This window comes from Dendrobium catenatum, unplaced genomic scaffold, assembly GCF_001605985.2.
Source record: "Dendrobium catenatum unplaced genomic scaffold, ASM160598v2 fragScaff_scaffold_134, whole genome shotgun sequence".
In the NCBI taxonomy this organism is placed as follows: Eukaryota; Viridiplantae; Streptophyta; class Magnoliopsida; order Asparagales; family Orchidaceae; genus Dendrobium; species Dendrobium catenatum.
This window is the reverse complement of record NW_021318596.1, coordinates 358900-374903: the sequence shown is the minus strand read 5'-3', so window position 1 is coordinate 374903 and position 16004 is coordinate 358900. Positions and strand designations below refer to the sequence as shown.

At 34.0% G+C, this 16004-nt stretch overlaps 1 protein-coding gene across 6 annotated transcripts; it reads left to right on the top strand.

Moving 5' to 3' along the window:
• Positions 1 to 912: 912 nt before the first annotated feature.
• LOC110108354 (rop guanine nucleotide exchange factor 14) lies at positions 913 to 15621 on the top strand. 6 transcript variants are annotated; one of them, XM_020838969.2, is made up of 9 exons: positions 913 to 1098; positions 1204 to 1323; positions 1719 to 1811; positions 10839 to 11255; positions 12405 to 12559; positions 12660 to 12734; positions 12872 to 13144; positions 14021 to 14368; positions 15240 to 15621. In XM_020838969.2, exons 3-9 carry the CDS (start codon positions 1739 to 1741, stop codon positions 15471 to 15473), a joined length of 1575 nt encoding a protein of 524 aa, XP_020694628.1. In that variant the 5' UTR covers positions 913 to 1098; positions 1204 to 1323; positions 1719 to 1738; the 3' UTR covers positions 15474 to 15621. The 6 variants fall into 6 exon arrangements, with proteins under 6 accessions (XP_020694628.1, XP_028556325.1, XP_020694629.1 ...); XM_028700492.1 differs by having other exon boundaries at positions 1698 to 1811; XM_020838970.2 differs by having other exon boundaries at positions 913 to 1109; positions 10851 to 11255.
• The last annotated feature ends 383 nt before the right edge of the window (positions 15622 to 16004 follow it).

Genomic DNA, 16004 nt, shown 5'->3' with positions numbered 1-16004 from the left:
AAAAAATAAAAAATGATTCTCAACTATATTAAAAGATTATTTTCATCTCAAAGTCTTTAAAAATGAATCAAAATAGTCTCATGATAAACAAATTATTTTGTGTAGTTACCCAACGGTTCAGAAACAAATCAAAACGTGCCATATCACCGGATACAGAGCAGTACACAACAAATAAATGATGTGACATGTTCTTATTCGTCTTTGAACGTCATTCAGTGGAACTTTTATTTGGTCCGGTGAACGTACGTAGAGCTAAGTTCGGCTGGCATTAAGATCGCAGGCACAAAACGAGAAATACCGAGCAATACCAACAATAACGAGAAATACCATTATGTGAAGACAAAATACCAAGTAATACCGAGTAATCCCAAAAAAATACCGAGTTTTTTCTAAAAAACTCGATATTTTTTGGGATTACTTGGTATTGATCTTCACATAGCGGTATTCCTCGTTATTACAAAACAATACCTAACAATACAGACCAAATACCGAGCAAAAACCGAGTAACAATCCTCTGACCGAACGTAGAGCTACGTCCGATCAGAGGACGTAATAAAAGTTCCATTCAGTGACCACACATAATAAATTTTCCTCATGATGAAACTATTTTGATTCTATTTTAAAGAGTTCAAGAATCAAAATGATCTTTTAACATTGTTGAAGATTATTTTAGTATTTTATAAAAAAACTAACAGATCATTTTGATATTTTTTTCTATTTTCAATAAACAATCGGCCGCATCAAACTACTATTCGATATATTCCAATAAACATTTTAATAACTTTTAAAATTTTTATTAACTGAATTATTTTACATAAATAAATAAATAAAAATTTTATATCATGAATATGACTAAATATAATTAATATTTTTTTATTGTGATAATAAATAGTGTTAGGTATAGTAGGACAGTGGGAGCCTCTCGCGGCGTCGCCATCTTCTCTTTCTCTTCCCTTGCTTGTAATCCATTCATGGCCGCTCCCATTTTCACTGATCGGAGCTCACGAATTGTCTTTGTTTAATGCATTTCTCATTCTTCGGATCTCTGTTGTCAGGAATGGGAATGCCAAATCTTCGGTAGCTCGATCTGTCGGGCAGGTTAGGTCAAGGTAACATTGTTTCTTCTTCTTTTTTCTATTTTAATTGTTTTTCCTTTGGTTTCTTTCAAAAGTTTCATCAACATTATCGTTTGTGCTTCATCAGATCCATCGGGCTGGTGGATCAGCAACGGAGGAGCTTATCGGAAGTCTCCCAGCTCCACTAGTGCTGTTTATTTAGGGGATTTCTAGCTCGCCTGCTCCCCGACCTCTGGTTTATCCGCACGTATCACTCTAATCTCTTAGTCTTTAGGCAAATTAGATAATAAGATTGTACAAACATCATTTATTCAACGTCTCCAGTTCCGATGGATTTCCTCGGAGCTCTTTTGCCTTTTTTTTTTCCGGTTCTTTGTGTATGGACCGGCGGTCTTTGAAGTTTGAACTTTGAATGGGAAAGTGTGAAAAGGTTGCTTTATTGTAATTTCTTATACCGAGTTCCTTTTTCTGTTCTTCTTTCCCCTTTCATTTTGAACGTAGTGACCAAAAAGGATTCAGGCTTTTATCATACCAAACCTATTTTTTATTAATTAATGAAGAAAACAGTCGGCTAAATTTGACCACTAGTAATTGCTTTTCGTCATTGACTATCTTATACAGTTATACTTCTGCTTAAATAAGGTTGTAACTCAAAAGTGAGGATGATGATGCGAAGACTGGCTTGCTGTCGTCGCAGAACCAAAGACTTTAGCATTGACCTGGATGAGCATGACAGTAAGTGATTTGAATTCTTCGCCTTGTTTTTTTAATTAAATTATTTATTTGATTTTAGGATTTTGACAGCAACATTTAAGAATTTGTCATGATTTCAGATGCCATCAACACAAATAAAATGTAATTTCAGGATTTTTTTTTTCACAAAATCATCCGAAAAGAGCAAAACATCTCTATCTATAAACTTTTTTTTTATCTTGCGAATATCAGACTAAAAAAAAAACTGACTGTGGAAGTTAAAAATTAGTAACAGGATTCTATTCCAAAATTTTGGCAACAACTTCTAAGAGCTTTACTAGTTAAGCAGCTAGTCGGCACCAGTCTAGAGCAAAATTTGCTCTCGCCATCCGCTCCTGGGAGCAGAGTTATGAAAAACATAGATGAAGGTAATTAGTCTCAGGGGCTACTTGGTGCCCTATTTTTAGGAAGCATTTAAGGAAAATTTTATGTAAATCATGCCAAAAAGAATTTTGATGACTTTAAGTATTACTGTTTTAATAAATTTCATTTCAACTCAACTTTGCTATTGATTAAATTCAATATTTATTAAATGTCACTGTCTCTAAAATTTATCAAACTTAAGGATTTCTCTCTCAATCTTAAAATCCTAAAATAAATGACAATCAGTAAATTGGAACTTAAGAAATTTCAGATCTCATGCTGAATAATGTTAAGATTTTAATCTTCACAAAATTTATTAAATCTGAATTTTTATAATTTATTAAATTCTACTTTAGTTATGCTAGTAGCCCTGCTGCCCCTTAAATTTTCAGTAGTTTGAAGAGATGTACCATCTACTCAATTTGAAGGCATCATGACTTCTTTATAGCAATTGATTGAATTACAAATGACGAGTAAAGAGATCTGCAGCTTTTTTTTCCTGTATATTAACTTTTGGGAAAAATTGGCATGATTATCCCAACACAATTTTTTTTCTTAATTTTCATTGCCCATTAAGGAATACTAGAACACTACAATCTCATAAATAGTTGTGAAAAACGTTGTGTCAGAATCTCTCTCCTGATGTAAATTATATTATGATGAGATTCATACCTTGGATCTATCTTGAGAATTGCGCCACATATGATATCGAAGGGCTACACTAATCTCATTGCAAATTAAATGGATATAAATTTCATTTTTGATAATTTGTGGATGTTTTAAGGCATTTTTTTTTTCAAATGATAGTTGAATAATACTTATTATTATGGCTCTGGTGCTATAACATCAAACAACAAAGCATAGTATTTTTAACTTCAAACGCGGGCAGCTTCGAGCGTCCGAGTCTCTAGAATTATTTATGAGGAATTGAGGAAGTTAAGAAGATATGCATTGGGATGAATATAATTTTTGAATATTTGTGCTTTCTTAAAAATATTTTTGTGCATATCCTTTTAGGAAGTTTGTCCCTACTTATGGCATCTTAAAGTCAGAATGGTCTTCAACAGATTTGATGATCTTATTCTATTTTTCAAATTAAAATTGGATTAAAGGGCAAGTATAGCCGTATAGGCAAGTTAGAGTGGCAATTGGAGATTAGAGAGAGTCCACCGTCTGATTGTACTAATGGTTAAGATTCTTTCACAATATATTAAATTTGAAACCTTATAAAAAAAATCCGGCATCATTTTTTAAGGACCACATAATTCCATCTCCAAGAAGGCGAAGGGAAAGGTTTGAGTGCAATAAATGGCTGTACGTAGGATGCAAACAGCAGTTAATGGGTGACACGGGAACCAGGACTATAGGTTGCTGCCCTTCTGCCAGTCAAAAACTTTAGCAAATATACTGTAACTTGTGTTTTGGCCTTCTATATTTTGTTGGATTGCCATTGAATTTAGACCGATGGTAGAGAGAGAAAAACTCCCGTACAGGTCTGTTTGGTGAGAATTTAAGCAGAATTTAAACTGATTCTGCTAAACAGCAAAGATGACAAAATTAAATCAACAAAACATTAAATCCCGTTTATCTTAAATATTGGATTTAATAAATCTGGACATTAGGACGGCGGACTCATGAGTTCCTCTTCTTCTTCAAACGCAGTTGTTTCAGTTGTTACTTTCTTTAGTGGGATCCCTTGGCGATTTTTCATAATTTTTTTATTGTTGAGGTTTTGGAGAATTTAGAGAATGGAAAATTGGGGTGAAAGACAGAGGGTTTGATGTGTTTAACTTTATAATCTGCAATTTATGATTTTTTAAATAAATTTTGATAAAATTGTAATTATTAATTTTAGTTAGTATTAATTAAATAAAATATATCAATTTAGAAATTAATTTTAATAAAAAAATAATATTTATTAACTAAAAAATATATTAATATTATTTATGATTTAATTTGATTAAATAGAAGTTATTATATTTAATTAGCTTTATAAATTACTAATTAATGATTTGCTAAGGTATTAAATTATGCTAAGTATAATTTGACTAGCATAATTAGAATTGATAAATTTTTTATTAATTAAAATTCTTAACATTCAACCAAGCAAATTAGATACAGATATGTTAATTAGAAAATTTAAATATGCTTTAATAATTAATATCTGTTAATTAAATTGTAATAAGATAAGTAAGTTGATATTATTATTTATTTAATTTATCTAAATATAAGTTATAGTTTAATTAGTTAACTGGATGACTAACTAATAATTAATTGAGATATTTAATTAGATTAATTACGATTTAATTAGTCTAACTAACATTGACATAGGTGAAATAAATATACTTATATATAATATTCATAAAAATTAAATTCTGAAATAAATTATGGAACAATTCAGGTGAATTTAATTATATTTAACTTCTTTCATACCTGGTAGTTTTTAGGATTTAAAACATAGTAGATTTGTTAAATCCACAGTTACAGGATTTGCTAAATCGTACTTGCAACCTAACAGCCCAACTTGATTTAAAAAATTTATATTACACTTTTGTTTTTCATAAAATGCTATTAGTATAGAAATTTACCAATAGAGCAGCAGATTTATAATTTTATTCATATAACACAGTCAACACACCTTTATCAAACTTAACATTGGCGTTTAAGATGAACGCCACAAATTCTATGATAAATTAAAAAGAAATTATTGAGAAAGTAATAAAATTTCTCTCAGATGAGCATATATAATAACTGATAAGAAGAATTTAGTGAGGGAGATCTTGAAAATGATTTTTAATTGCATTCCATAATATAGCATGACACTAATGTTTCTCAAAATCAATTTGGATTCATGACAGGTAGGTCTAGTATGAAAGCTATACATTTATTGAGAGATTTTATGGTGAAGTATAGAGAGAATAAGGAGGATCTACATATGATTTTTATTGATTTAGAGAATCATATGATAAAGTTCCAAGAGAAGTGATATGGAGAGTTCTACATAAATGGGTTAATAATGCTTATATTTAAGTCATTAAGGATATATATGCAGGAGCTGTTTGACCAATCATTTTCCTATTTTAGTTGGATTACATCAAGAATCAACCTTAAGCTCATATCTTTTTGCTTTAGTCATGGATGTTCTCACTAGATATTTGCAAGAGGTTATACCTTGGTGTATTCTTTTTGCTGATGATATTCTTCTTGTTTATAAGACTAGAGAGGAAGTTAAAGGTAAACTTGAATTATGGAGGTCAGCCTTAGAGTCTAAAGGTTTTCGCTTGAGTAGATCTAAAACGGAATATATGGAGTGTAATTTTAGTGGTAATAGACCTAGTGAGGGGATTGTGACTTTGGTCGATCAAGTTATTAATAAGAGTACACGTTTTAGATATCTTGGATACTAGTTGTTTCAGAGTTGATGGTAAATTTTAGATGTGGATTGATTATCAAGTCAGTAATTCATTCTGGATGCTGTATTGGGACGGAATGAGTTCAGGGCTTTGATGTGTAGTTTAGAAAAAGACCCCTTAAACTTAAGGTGTAAAATTCTATTTTAAGATGGTGTGGTGAGCGCCTTGCTCATACTTATGCATTTATTGTGACTTAATGTTTGGCCATTAAAAGAGAAGCATAATAAGTTAACAGAGATGTGAGCAGGTATTTTCAGCATCGTTAAGGTGCATGACTAGGGAATGCGTTCATTGATGTGGCTTTACCTTAGAGATGGGAATACGAAAATGAGCATGATACGCCTGAAAAGGTGGAGTAGCTCACTAGTTAGAAGATAAAGTTATGAGAGATTTCCTTATGATGGTTTGGTCAAAATAAAACGCTCGCCTTCCGACGATACCCGTTATTTAGAGTAGTAGAGGTAGTTAGAGTGTTGACTTATGTTAAGAAGGTTAAGGCAGACCTTAAAAAGACTTGTTAGAAAAATATTCAGAATGACTTTTTCTTATATAGATTAAATGAGAATATTTGACTTTTAATAGGACACAATGAGCAGAAAGGATTACATCTAGCCAACCCCACGTAGTGGGATAAAGGCTTGATAGTTGTTGTTTTGATAAGAACTTATGAAGGGACGTTTAAATGTAAACTTGAAGTATGGACGGTTAACCTTTAGAGTCTTCAAAATGATTTCGTTTTGGAGTAGTCACCTAAAACTGTAATAATGGAGTGTAATCTTTTAGTAATAAATAGATCTAGTGGGGATTGTGTTTTGTGGCGATTCAAGTTTATTATAATACAGTTTTAGACATCTTGTCTATTGATTCAAATAGTGAGTTGATATTGAAATAGGGATATGGGAATTATTTAAGATAGAATCTCTAAGTTGAGGATGATTGAAGTGGAAGGAATGTATCCGGCACTTATTGTGCGCAGATTTGGAAAAGTTCCTATCTCAAACTGATGGTTAGAACGGGCTGCAGGGGTCAGTGGCAAGATCAGAGTACTCCAAGCCCTCCTGAAAACCTCTGAATTAGAATCCCTTAGGGGAATCATGAAATGCCAGAATTTTATATTGTCTTTTCTTCTCAGAAATCTGAGCTTGAATTCTTCTGATAGAGTGGGAGGAAGAATGTTCAAGCCGTGAATAGAATTGAGAAACTAAATGCAGGATTCGTCCTTGCCACCATGCTCTAGATTTAGAATGCTCTTTCACCTGCAGGGTTATTGGCGAAGGGGAGTTCGGAGAGTGTGACGAATACGACTATTGGGATTTAAGCCAAAAAGTGTGGGAATGTGGAAGGTCGGCTGGCGGTGAGGATTGGGACACGGTCTGACCTAGGGAATATCCATATGAGACCTATTCAGCAAAGTTGGTATTATTCCAGGAAATCTGGTCCAGCTATGCAAGAGGATTTTTAAATTCCAAAATCAGTGAGAAAAACTACTGGACATCAGTTATTATAGCCACGGATTGTTTATCTGAAGAGGAGTTTAATGATGGCAAGAAGCAAGAAATCTGGGCAGGATTTTGGCTAGATCCAGTGAAGTGGAAGAAACAGCGGGGGAGCGTGGGAGGATTTAGGGAAATATTGCTTAATTCCACTGTCAGCTTTAGAGGAAGTAATTAATGCCTGAATGTTCGGCTGAGTAATAAGGGAAATTATTTCCCAAAGAGACGTAACAGTTTTTAGGAGAACTATTTTCCTAATCCCATCACTAAGAGGGGCCTGCAATAATGCTAGGAGTAGCAATTACAATGGGGGAGATTATGGTCTCTTATTTGGTATTAGCGAATTAGGAAAGTATTTAATCAAATCCAATTTGAATTTAAAATTCAAATGGATGTAAGTTAAGAATAACTTCCTAAAATAGAAGAACCAAATTAGAAAGAATTTGAAATTTTGAATTTGAAATAAATTTCAAATTTAAATTAAATCCCAAAAATATAACAGCCAACCAAATAGGAAAAATCCCACCAAGAGAAGAGGTTGGGAGGAGGCCCAGTCTTTGCTGGCGGCGTGCCTAATTTCCGGGGTGGAGCCACTTAGATGGGCTTAATGGGCAGATGGTCGTTAGAGGATATGGCGGGAAGCGGTTAGTTGCTGCTGTCTATTTCTACTGTTTCCGGCAACCTCTTCTACTGTATGCTACTCGGTTCTACATCCGGACCGTACACTCGAAGACTTGTGGCAACCAAACGAGACAAAGATCGGTGAGCGAAAGGAACGAAAGACGAAGCATTAACAATTGAAGAGCAATAAGAATGAACAAAAACAAATAAACAAAATATCAAAGATACAACCGCGAGCCCGGACACATCCTGCGGCTGACGGGTACTACGCTGCCCTTCTCCAAGGGACTTCACGCCACGAGCCCGGACCCATCTTGCGGCTGGTGAAAACTCCGACTCCCTCCCATAGGGATTTCACAAACGTTCTTCCCAAAGAACCCAAGTGCAAAACGCAAATTTTTTTATTAATAATTCATCATCCCCTAATATAAGAGCAAATGCCTCTATATATAGGCCTTAAAAGAAACTAAAAGACAATTTTGCCCCTTGGGCTTACATAACACAAATCCCTTAAGTAAGGGTAAAAAAGAAAAATGCATAATTAAATAAAAATTACAATTAATAAAATACGATAAAATGAAGGGATCTCGGTCGTCGATCTTCAGCTCCTCCTCGGATAGGCATGGACGGTTGGATGTCCGCATCACAAACTTAAGAGAGAATTTTATAAGATTGTAGTGAAACTTGTAATGTTTTATGGTGCAGAATGTTGGCCATTAAAAGAGAAGCATAATATTAAGTTAAGTGTTGTAGAGATGAGCGTGCTCAGGTGGATGAGTGGCTTTACTCTTAGAGATAGGATACAAAATGAGCATGTATGTGAAAAGGTTGGAGTAGCTCCAATGGAAGATAAGATTTGAGAGAATTTCCTTAGATGGTTCGGTCATATAAAACAATGGCCTTTTGATGATCTGGTTAGGAAAGTAAATGTATTAGATATGACTTATGTTGAGAAAGGTAGAGATAGACCTAAGAAGACTTGGTTAGAAAATATTGACCTTTCTTTATTAGATTTAGATGAGAATTTGACTCTTAACATGACACAATGGAGAAAAGGGATTCATGTAGCCGACCCCACATAGTGGAATAAATGCTTGTTGGTGTTTTTGTTGTATTCCATAATATAGAGGTTGCAATGTACGTGTGTGTATGATCATATTATAATAACTGATAGGAAGAATATATTGAGAAAGATTTTGAAAGTTTTTTTTTTTAATTGCATTCAATAATATAGAGGTTGCAATGTGTGTATGTGTATTGGTAATAATTACAAATCTGAGTTATTATAAATTACTAAAATCAGGGAGCATTGCATGAAAGCCTATAATTTGCAAACATACATCATAGTAATTGTAAATCCAACGAGTTATTACAAATCACTAAAATCAGGGATCTATGCATTTAAGCTCATAATTTGTAAGGATGGTAACTATGGACTATGGTATTGTATTGATATAATGACAGGATGCTGGACAATAATTTAGAAAGTTTGTTGATTGAGAAAGCAAAATTTGGTCGAGTGAGTGCAATATATTGAAGAACTATGTTAATAATTCTATAATATGTTGGTTCTATGAGAGATGTATCATCATATGAAGTAAGAGGTTGACTAGGGAAACATTGGTATTTTGATAGGCTTGGCATTGAGCATGCTGACCTTTCGGAGAAGATTCTGAATGTTTTTGTTGTTGAGAAATTTATTGTTGAAATCACATAAACAACAATAAAACAAAAGAGCGTAATAAGCTCCTTAATAGAGAATTAGCTGGCTTACTTTGTTCTTGATGCTTTGACATGATTGTAATGGCTTCCAGCGACAATCAAGTCATCCACATATATTATCATAAATATAGTGAGCTGTTCTTCACAGTTAATGAATATGGTGTCAGAATCAGAGTTGGCAAATCTGAGTTGTAATAAAAATTAATGGTTTTTTTTTTCACCATGCATGTGGTGCATCATGTAAGAAAGTATTATTGATATGAAATTAATGAAGAGATCATCCTCTTGGGAATGCATGATATAGAATGATGCAAATCGTAGTTGGCTTTATAAACTGATAGCTTTTTGCTAGTCAATGCCTGGTTGTTTGATGAAAGCCTTTGGCAACAAGATAGGCTTTGTGGCATTCAATGGTACTAAAAAGTCTGTATTTAATACAGAACACCCATTTACAACCAACCAAATTTTTTAATGGGTGCAAAATTTTGCCTGGAACATAATCCGTTAAAACTCTCCTCAAATCACGCAAAGAGTCTGGGGCATAAAATTTTAGAGCCCACCCATGGGTATTGACATTGACCAGTGGCTGCGTTGGTACCATGATAGGTAGAATAAAGTGGGAGAACTTTTGAAAACTATTTTTTTGAATGTATTCCATGATGTGGAGTTTATAATGTATATGTATACATAATAACAAATCAATTATAGTAATTAAAAATTCATCGTATCAGTTACTGATCTTATTGTTGATCTCAGATTGAAATAATATGAATGATGATACGATTTTCAGTTATGTTTATGCTTTACAGTTTACAATTAATATTTTGGGCAACGCCATCTTCTGAGCAAATCACAACGCCAATTACCCTAATTATTTTTATGGGATGCTAGTGGAATGGGTGACTTAATGCTATGAATTTGAATGACAATGTTTGGTGCAAATTGAAATATCAGTTGCACTTGGCATTACTTCTAGTTACTATTCATAACAGATCTTAAGGAATCGTTCTTCATATGTTTGCGTTTCCAGTTCCATATAGATATTTGATAGCTGGGAAAAAGTTGTCTCAGGCTATTCCAAGTCTTTTTAAGAAGATGATATGTTCATAACTCACAGCACACCACATTTTCTCCCACCAGTACCTAATTGAAATATCTTGAAATTTGAAATTACATGAGAACTCGTAGCGTACTATGCGTATATCCTCATTCTAGTTTGGCTTTGCAATGTCTTGAGCCAAATTTTTCCAAGTAGTTTCAAGTCTCACTTGCCAGCATTCACAATACTGCCATAAATATGAGTCTTAAGGTCGGCCTATTTGAACTTTTTCTGTACGCTTGCAAGTTGCCATCATCCGTCACCTTTTCAAGCACTGAGAAAGATAAAAAAAATGAAGGCAATATTGCAGGGGTAATGACCTACAGTGGACTTGAGAGCTGCATCCTAAACAGCTGCTCTTATGACAATGAGAGTGGCGGCAGCGGCATGAGCAGAAGCGATGGCTGTGCTGTGACAGATTCATTGGATGAAGACTGTGCAAGCTGTTCCTCTAGCAAAGAGACCTTGAGCTCTTCTTTCTCCTCCTTATGCCTAGTATCCAGAAAGCATGAAGAAGATCATTTGCTTGATGAGTTGGAGACCATTCAAAATCGCAGCAAAGGAAAAGTACCAATTACTTACTCCATGCACCATCTAGATGTTCAGACCATGAAGGACAGATTTGCAAAATTGTTGCTTGGAGAAGATACTTCTGGAGGCACCAAGGGAATTAGCGCTGCTCTTGCACTCTCCAATGCTATCACAAGTCTGTCGGGTAAGAGATGCACATTTTTCCTTGTTGCTGTCAATCTTTGCAAAATTACCATTTTTTTTTACATTTTAGTGACTTAAATATCTTGTTACCATGGCTAACATTTTACTGATTTTCCTCCCATCCATACAATAGTTATAGAACAAGGACTTCAGTATTAGCTTGGTATCATTTTGAGGGTCAATTAGATAAATGGAAATTATTATCATGGTTGTATAAAGCATACCGGACCAGCTAGTTTAAAAAGTTCAATAATGAACTGGTCTTTTGACCGGTTCAGTCCAATTCTAAAACCGCTTGCTATAAACAGTCAAAATAGGTTGTTGAACTAGAGAACCATTGAACCAGTCTGATTTTCGATGAACTGCCCAGTTCTAATATTGAGATCATTTTTGGCTTTCGATTTTGTTTAGATTGTTGGAAATAAAGGCTTGGATCAAAAAAATTGTTTAAATATATATACCTTAATTTTAAGTTGAATGACTTAAAAATATAAGTTAATGAAATTTCTTTTAAATTTGGTTGTCATTGACGCTCCATTCTATTGATGGTATTCCACATATTTTTGCAAGCATCTATATAGGCGTATCTATATATAAAAAAAAATTAAAATATTATATCCCTAAATTTTTATTTAGAATTATATTCAAAATATTTTATGGTGAGTATCTGGTTTAGAATATTTTAGAATGGATTAATACAAATATTATGTCATATTAAAATAATTTTAATAATTTTTATTATCTCGATCAACAGCCTGCTGAATATTCGAATCTTGAAACTCTCCTTTTTGTTCAATTTTTGTTTGATTTTCAAAACCTTGTTTATTATAGGATTTGCAGGATTCATTTGTGCAAATTGGTTACTCAAAAAATGAATCACACGCTAAAACATATATTCCTTGTTTCTAAGATTAGCTGGACCTTGCAATACAGGCACTTTTACCATTTCTCTAGGCCCTGCTCTCTTATAAAAGAAGGGGTACTCGCAATCTTTTCCCTACATTGCAAGAGAGTTTGTTTCCTCGGTGAACGTTACCATCAACAGCTCTATTCTCGATATAATAACTATACAATTTTATATGGCAGTAAATATATTTTTTTCTCTGGGCTAACATATTATTGGTTCCGGGCAAATTAACTCGTAACTCAGTATCTGTATTTGGTGAGCTCTGGAAACTGGAACCTTTGCCTGACGAAAGAAAGAACAGATGGCGCAGAGAAATGGACTGGTTGCTTTCTCCAACCAACTATATGGTGGAGTTAGTGCCTGCAAAGCAACTTGGGTCCAGTGGTGGGATGCTAGAGGTATGAATCTTCAATATGAAACATGCTTCCTGAATTTATAAATTGAAACTGGTACATCATATTTTACCCTCCTGTTATAAATTATGCTCTTTTAGTGCAGATTATGACTCCCAAAACTCGGTCAGACATCCATGTGAATCTTCCTGCTCTTCAAAAACTAGATTCCATACTTATTGTGAGTCCTAGCTTTTTATTTTTCTTTTCCTGCAGGACTATTTTCTTATATTAAAAGAAACTATATCAAAATATTACTCAAGTTGCTCCTAGACGGAGCATGATTTGAGCACTGAAAGATTACTTTTTTATCTGCAGGATGTTTTAGATTCAATGGTGGAGACAGAGTTTTGGTATGTTGAAGGGGGTAGCAGGGGTGATGACCGAAGTAGCAGTGGCAACAGAACTAGCAAAAGGTGGTGGCTTCCTTCACCGAGGGTTCCAGATTATGGGCTTTCTCCTACTCTGAGGAAAAGGCTTAGTATTCGTGCAAAACTTGTGAATCAGGTTCTAAAGGCTGCCAAATCTATTAATGAACAAGTATTACTTCAAATGCCCATACCTCAAGCTATAACAGACGCCCTTCCAAAGGTAATCTCTTTACATATTCATATTTTGTGATACCGGTTTGTAATATGATAATTTGTAGGAAACTTACCTTCAAATGCCAATAGTTCGCTCTTTTTAAGAAAATTAGCTTTAGAACTTTGTAAATAACGGTAATAATTTATTCTAATTTGTAAACAAGAACTTCTGACTCAAGCATGCATAATGGGATTTCAAAATATTCAATTATTCATATTTTACTTTTTAGCACTTGTATCACTAAAAAGGATATGAAATCTTGATCTAGTTATTAGGGTTTGGGCATGCACAATGAATGGGAAAAAAAATGCCCCAGTAAACTAGTAGATAAAAATTAGTATATGTGTAGAAAGGAGAAGAGTCTGGGCATGCACAATGACTTAGGCTTCGTTTGAGGCGGCTTTTTTAATGCTTTCTAGTACAAAAATTTTTAGTTAAAATTTTTTTTATATTATAAAGTTATTTTAGAAAACAGTAAGAAAGCCGTCCCAAATATAACCTTAAAAATAACATAGATAAAGTTGTGTAAAATGATTTTCAAAGAATAGGTCTAAAATCTCAAGCAAACACTCAATAGCTATGAATGGAAAATAAGAATTCATAAAACCGACCCCAAATAAATTTTGATAGTTGTACTATGATTTTATAAAATAGTCTGATAGAAATACCCTAGTTTTAAAATACTCAGACATATAAAGCAGGGTTTCAATGCTCCCTAATACATATGTCGGTACTATTTTTTCTTATTTATAAAATAGAATTAATTATAATTGTTATTTTAATATTATTTCCTCGAAAAACACAAAAATATGGGGGAATTTATACAAATCTCTCTAAATTATTTCCCAATGACTTCCAAATTCGTATATTTTTCCCTTGCAGTCGGGGAGGGCAAGCTTGGGGGAAGAGATCTACCGATGTATTACTGCAGTACCCTACTCCATTGAGGAAACTTTACTTTCTATGAATTTAAAAAGCGAACATGCTGTTCTTGAAGCCTTGAACCGGTTAGAAGGTGCCCTTTTTTCCTGGAAGCAGAGGATTTCTGATGAGGAAATTAAAAGATCACCAATTCGTTATCCCTGGTACTTTGCAAGGGATGGTGGATCTGTTGCTGGAAGGATTCAGGCCTGGATGGAAAGAGCAGACATGCTTGTGAGACTACTCAAGAACAGATTCCCAAACCTGCCACAAACCTTCATAGAAGTTACCAAGATTCAATATAACAAGGTTAATACTTGTGCCTTGAAACCAAGCTTTTAAAACTTAATTTCAATTTCGATTTCCCTACATTGAAAGTTTTTAGATGGAGCACTTGTGATAGTTCCATTGATTTCTTCTCAAGCCTGCCTCAAACCTTTATTTTTAAGGCTTCGTTTGGGACGTCTTTTTTAATGCTTTCTAAAACGGAGTTTTAATAAAAAAATAAAAAAATTTGTACTAAAACTCCATTTTAGAAAGCAATAAAAAAACCGTCCCAAACGAAACCTAAGTCACCTACTTTCAATAGAACAAAGTTAGTTGTAGTAATATGTGTTGAAATCAGGGCTTTAATTAGGGGTGTCAATTTCGGGTCATAGGTCGGGTTCGGGTCGAACTCGAAACTGATTCGGCACTATTCGGGTCAACCCGAACTTGACCCGTTTTTGCAAACAGGTCGGTTTTCCGGATCCGAACCTAACCCGCTTCGGGTCCTGGTCAACCCGACCCAACCCGAATGACCCGGTACCAATAAAAAAATTGCTAGTTTTCAGGTCCAAAAATAGGTCAAATATCTTACTTTTCGGGTAAAAAACGGATCAATCACGGGTTGCCGGGTACAAAATGGGTCAAAGGGTCAATCTGAAACTGACCCAATTTTTTAAACAAGTCGGATTGTTGAACCCAAACCCGACCCATTTTGGGTTCGGGTTGACCCTAACTCAAAAATTTTCGGGTCGTATCAAATATTGACACCCCTAACTTTAACAGGAAAGATGAACTGATTCCAGATTGATTTCAACCGAATTCAATTCGAAATCATCAAAACTTAAGAAACTTAGCTCTCCTTCCAAATTCATATTCTCATCATCACCTCCTTCACATGTTGTTCTATATACAGGATGTGGGGCACTCCATATTAGAGGCTTATTCGAAGGTTATTGTGAACCTAGCATTCAGCATACTCTCCAGAATAGGAGATATCCTTCAAGAGGATGATTTGAAGAAGCCACCCACTCCAATTTCAACACTCAAGTTTGATTTCTTCTCTGATGCCTATCTTGCTGGCTTCAAGGAGACTCCACCTGGAAGGAACTTTGAGAGCACCAAGGTAGGCAAGAAAGCTGAACTGTAACCGCAAATAATCATCAGGTAGCAGAGCTTTCTCGCACAGAAGCTAAGCTCATGTATGTATTATTGACTTGTGAGCATTTGATTATTGATATGTACTTTTGATCATATTTATATATATGATAATATCTCTCTATCTTCAACGGTCAAAATTCTCACCCAAGTAAAGAAATGCATAATGCAGGCAAGAACAGCTTGCCTTCCTTGACTGTGATGTATTGGGCCTAAAAGTAGCTGTGGTTCTAACTTTTTCCAGCAATAATTTTTAGTAGAATTGCTAGGATTATTATATTTAAAGGTATTATGATATGGGATTAATAATAAATTTATTATTTTAAGATATTGATTACTTTTGGTTTCTTGAAGAATGTCTCGTTCTACCATCGATATTATTATGTGATTAATATTTTTGTATATATTTTTTATTTTTCTTTTCTTTTATATGGGTATGCTTAGGATTAATGAAGTAAAAATATAACTTTTATGATTTTTAGACAAATGTCTAATAAGAACATTCATGACTAAAGCAAAAAAA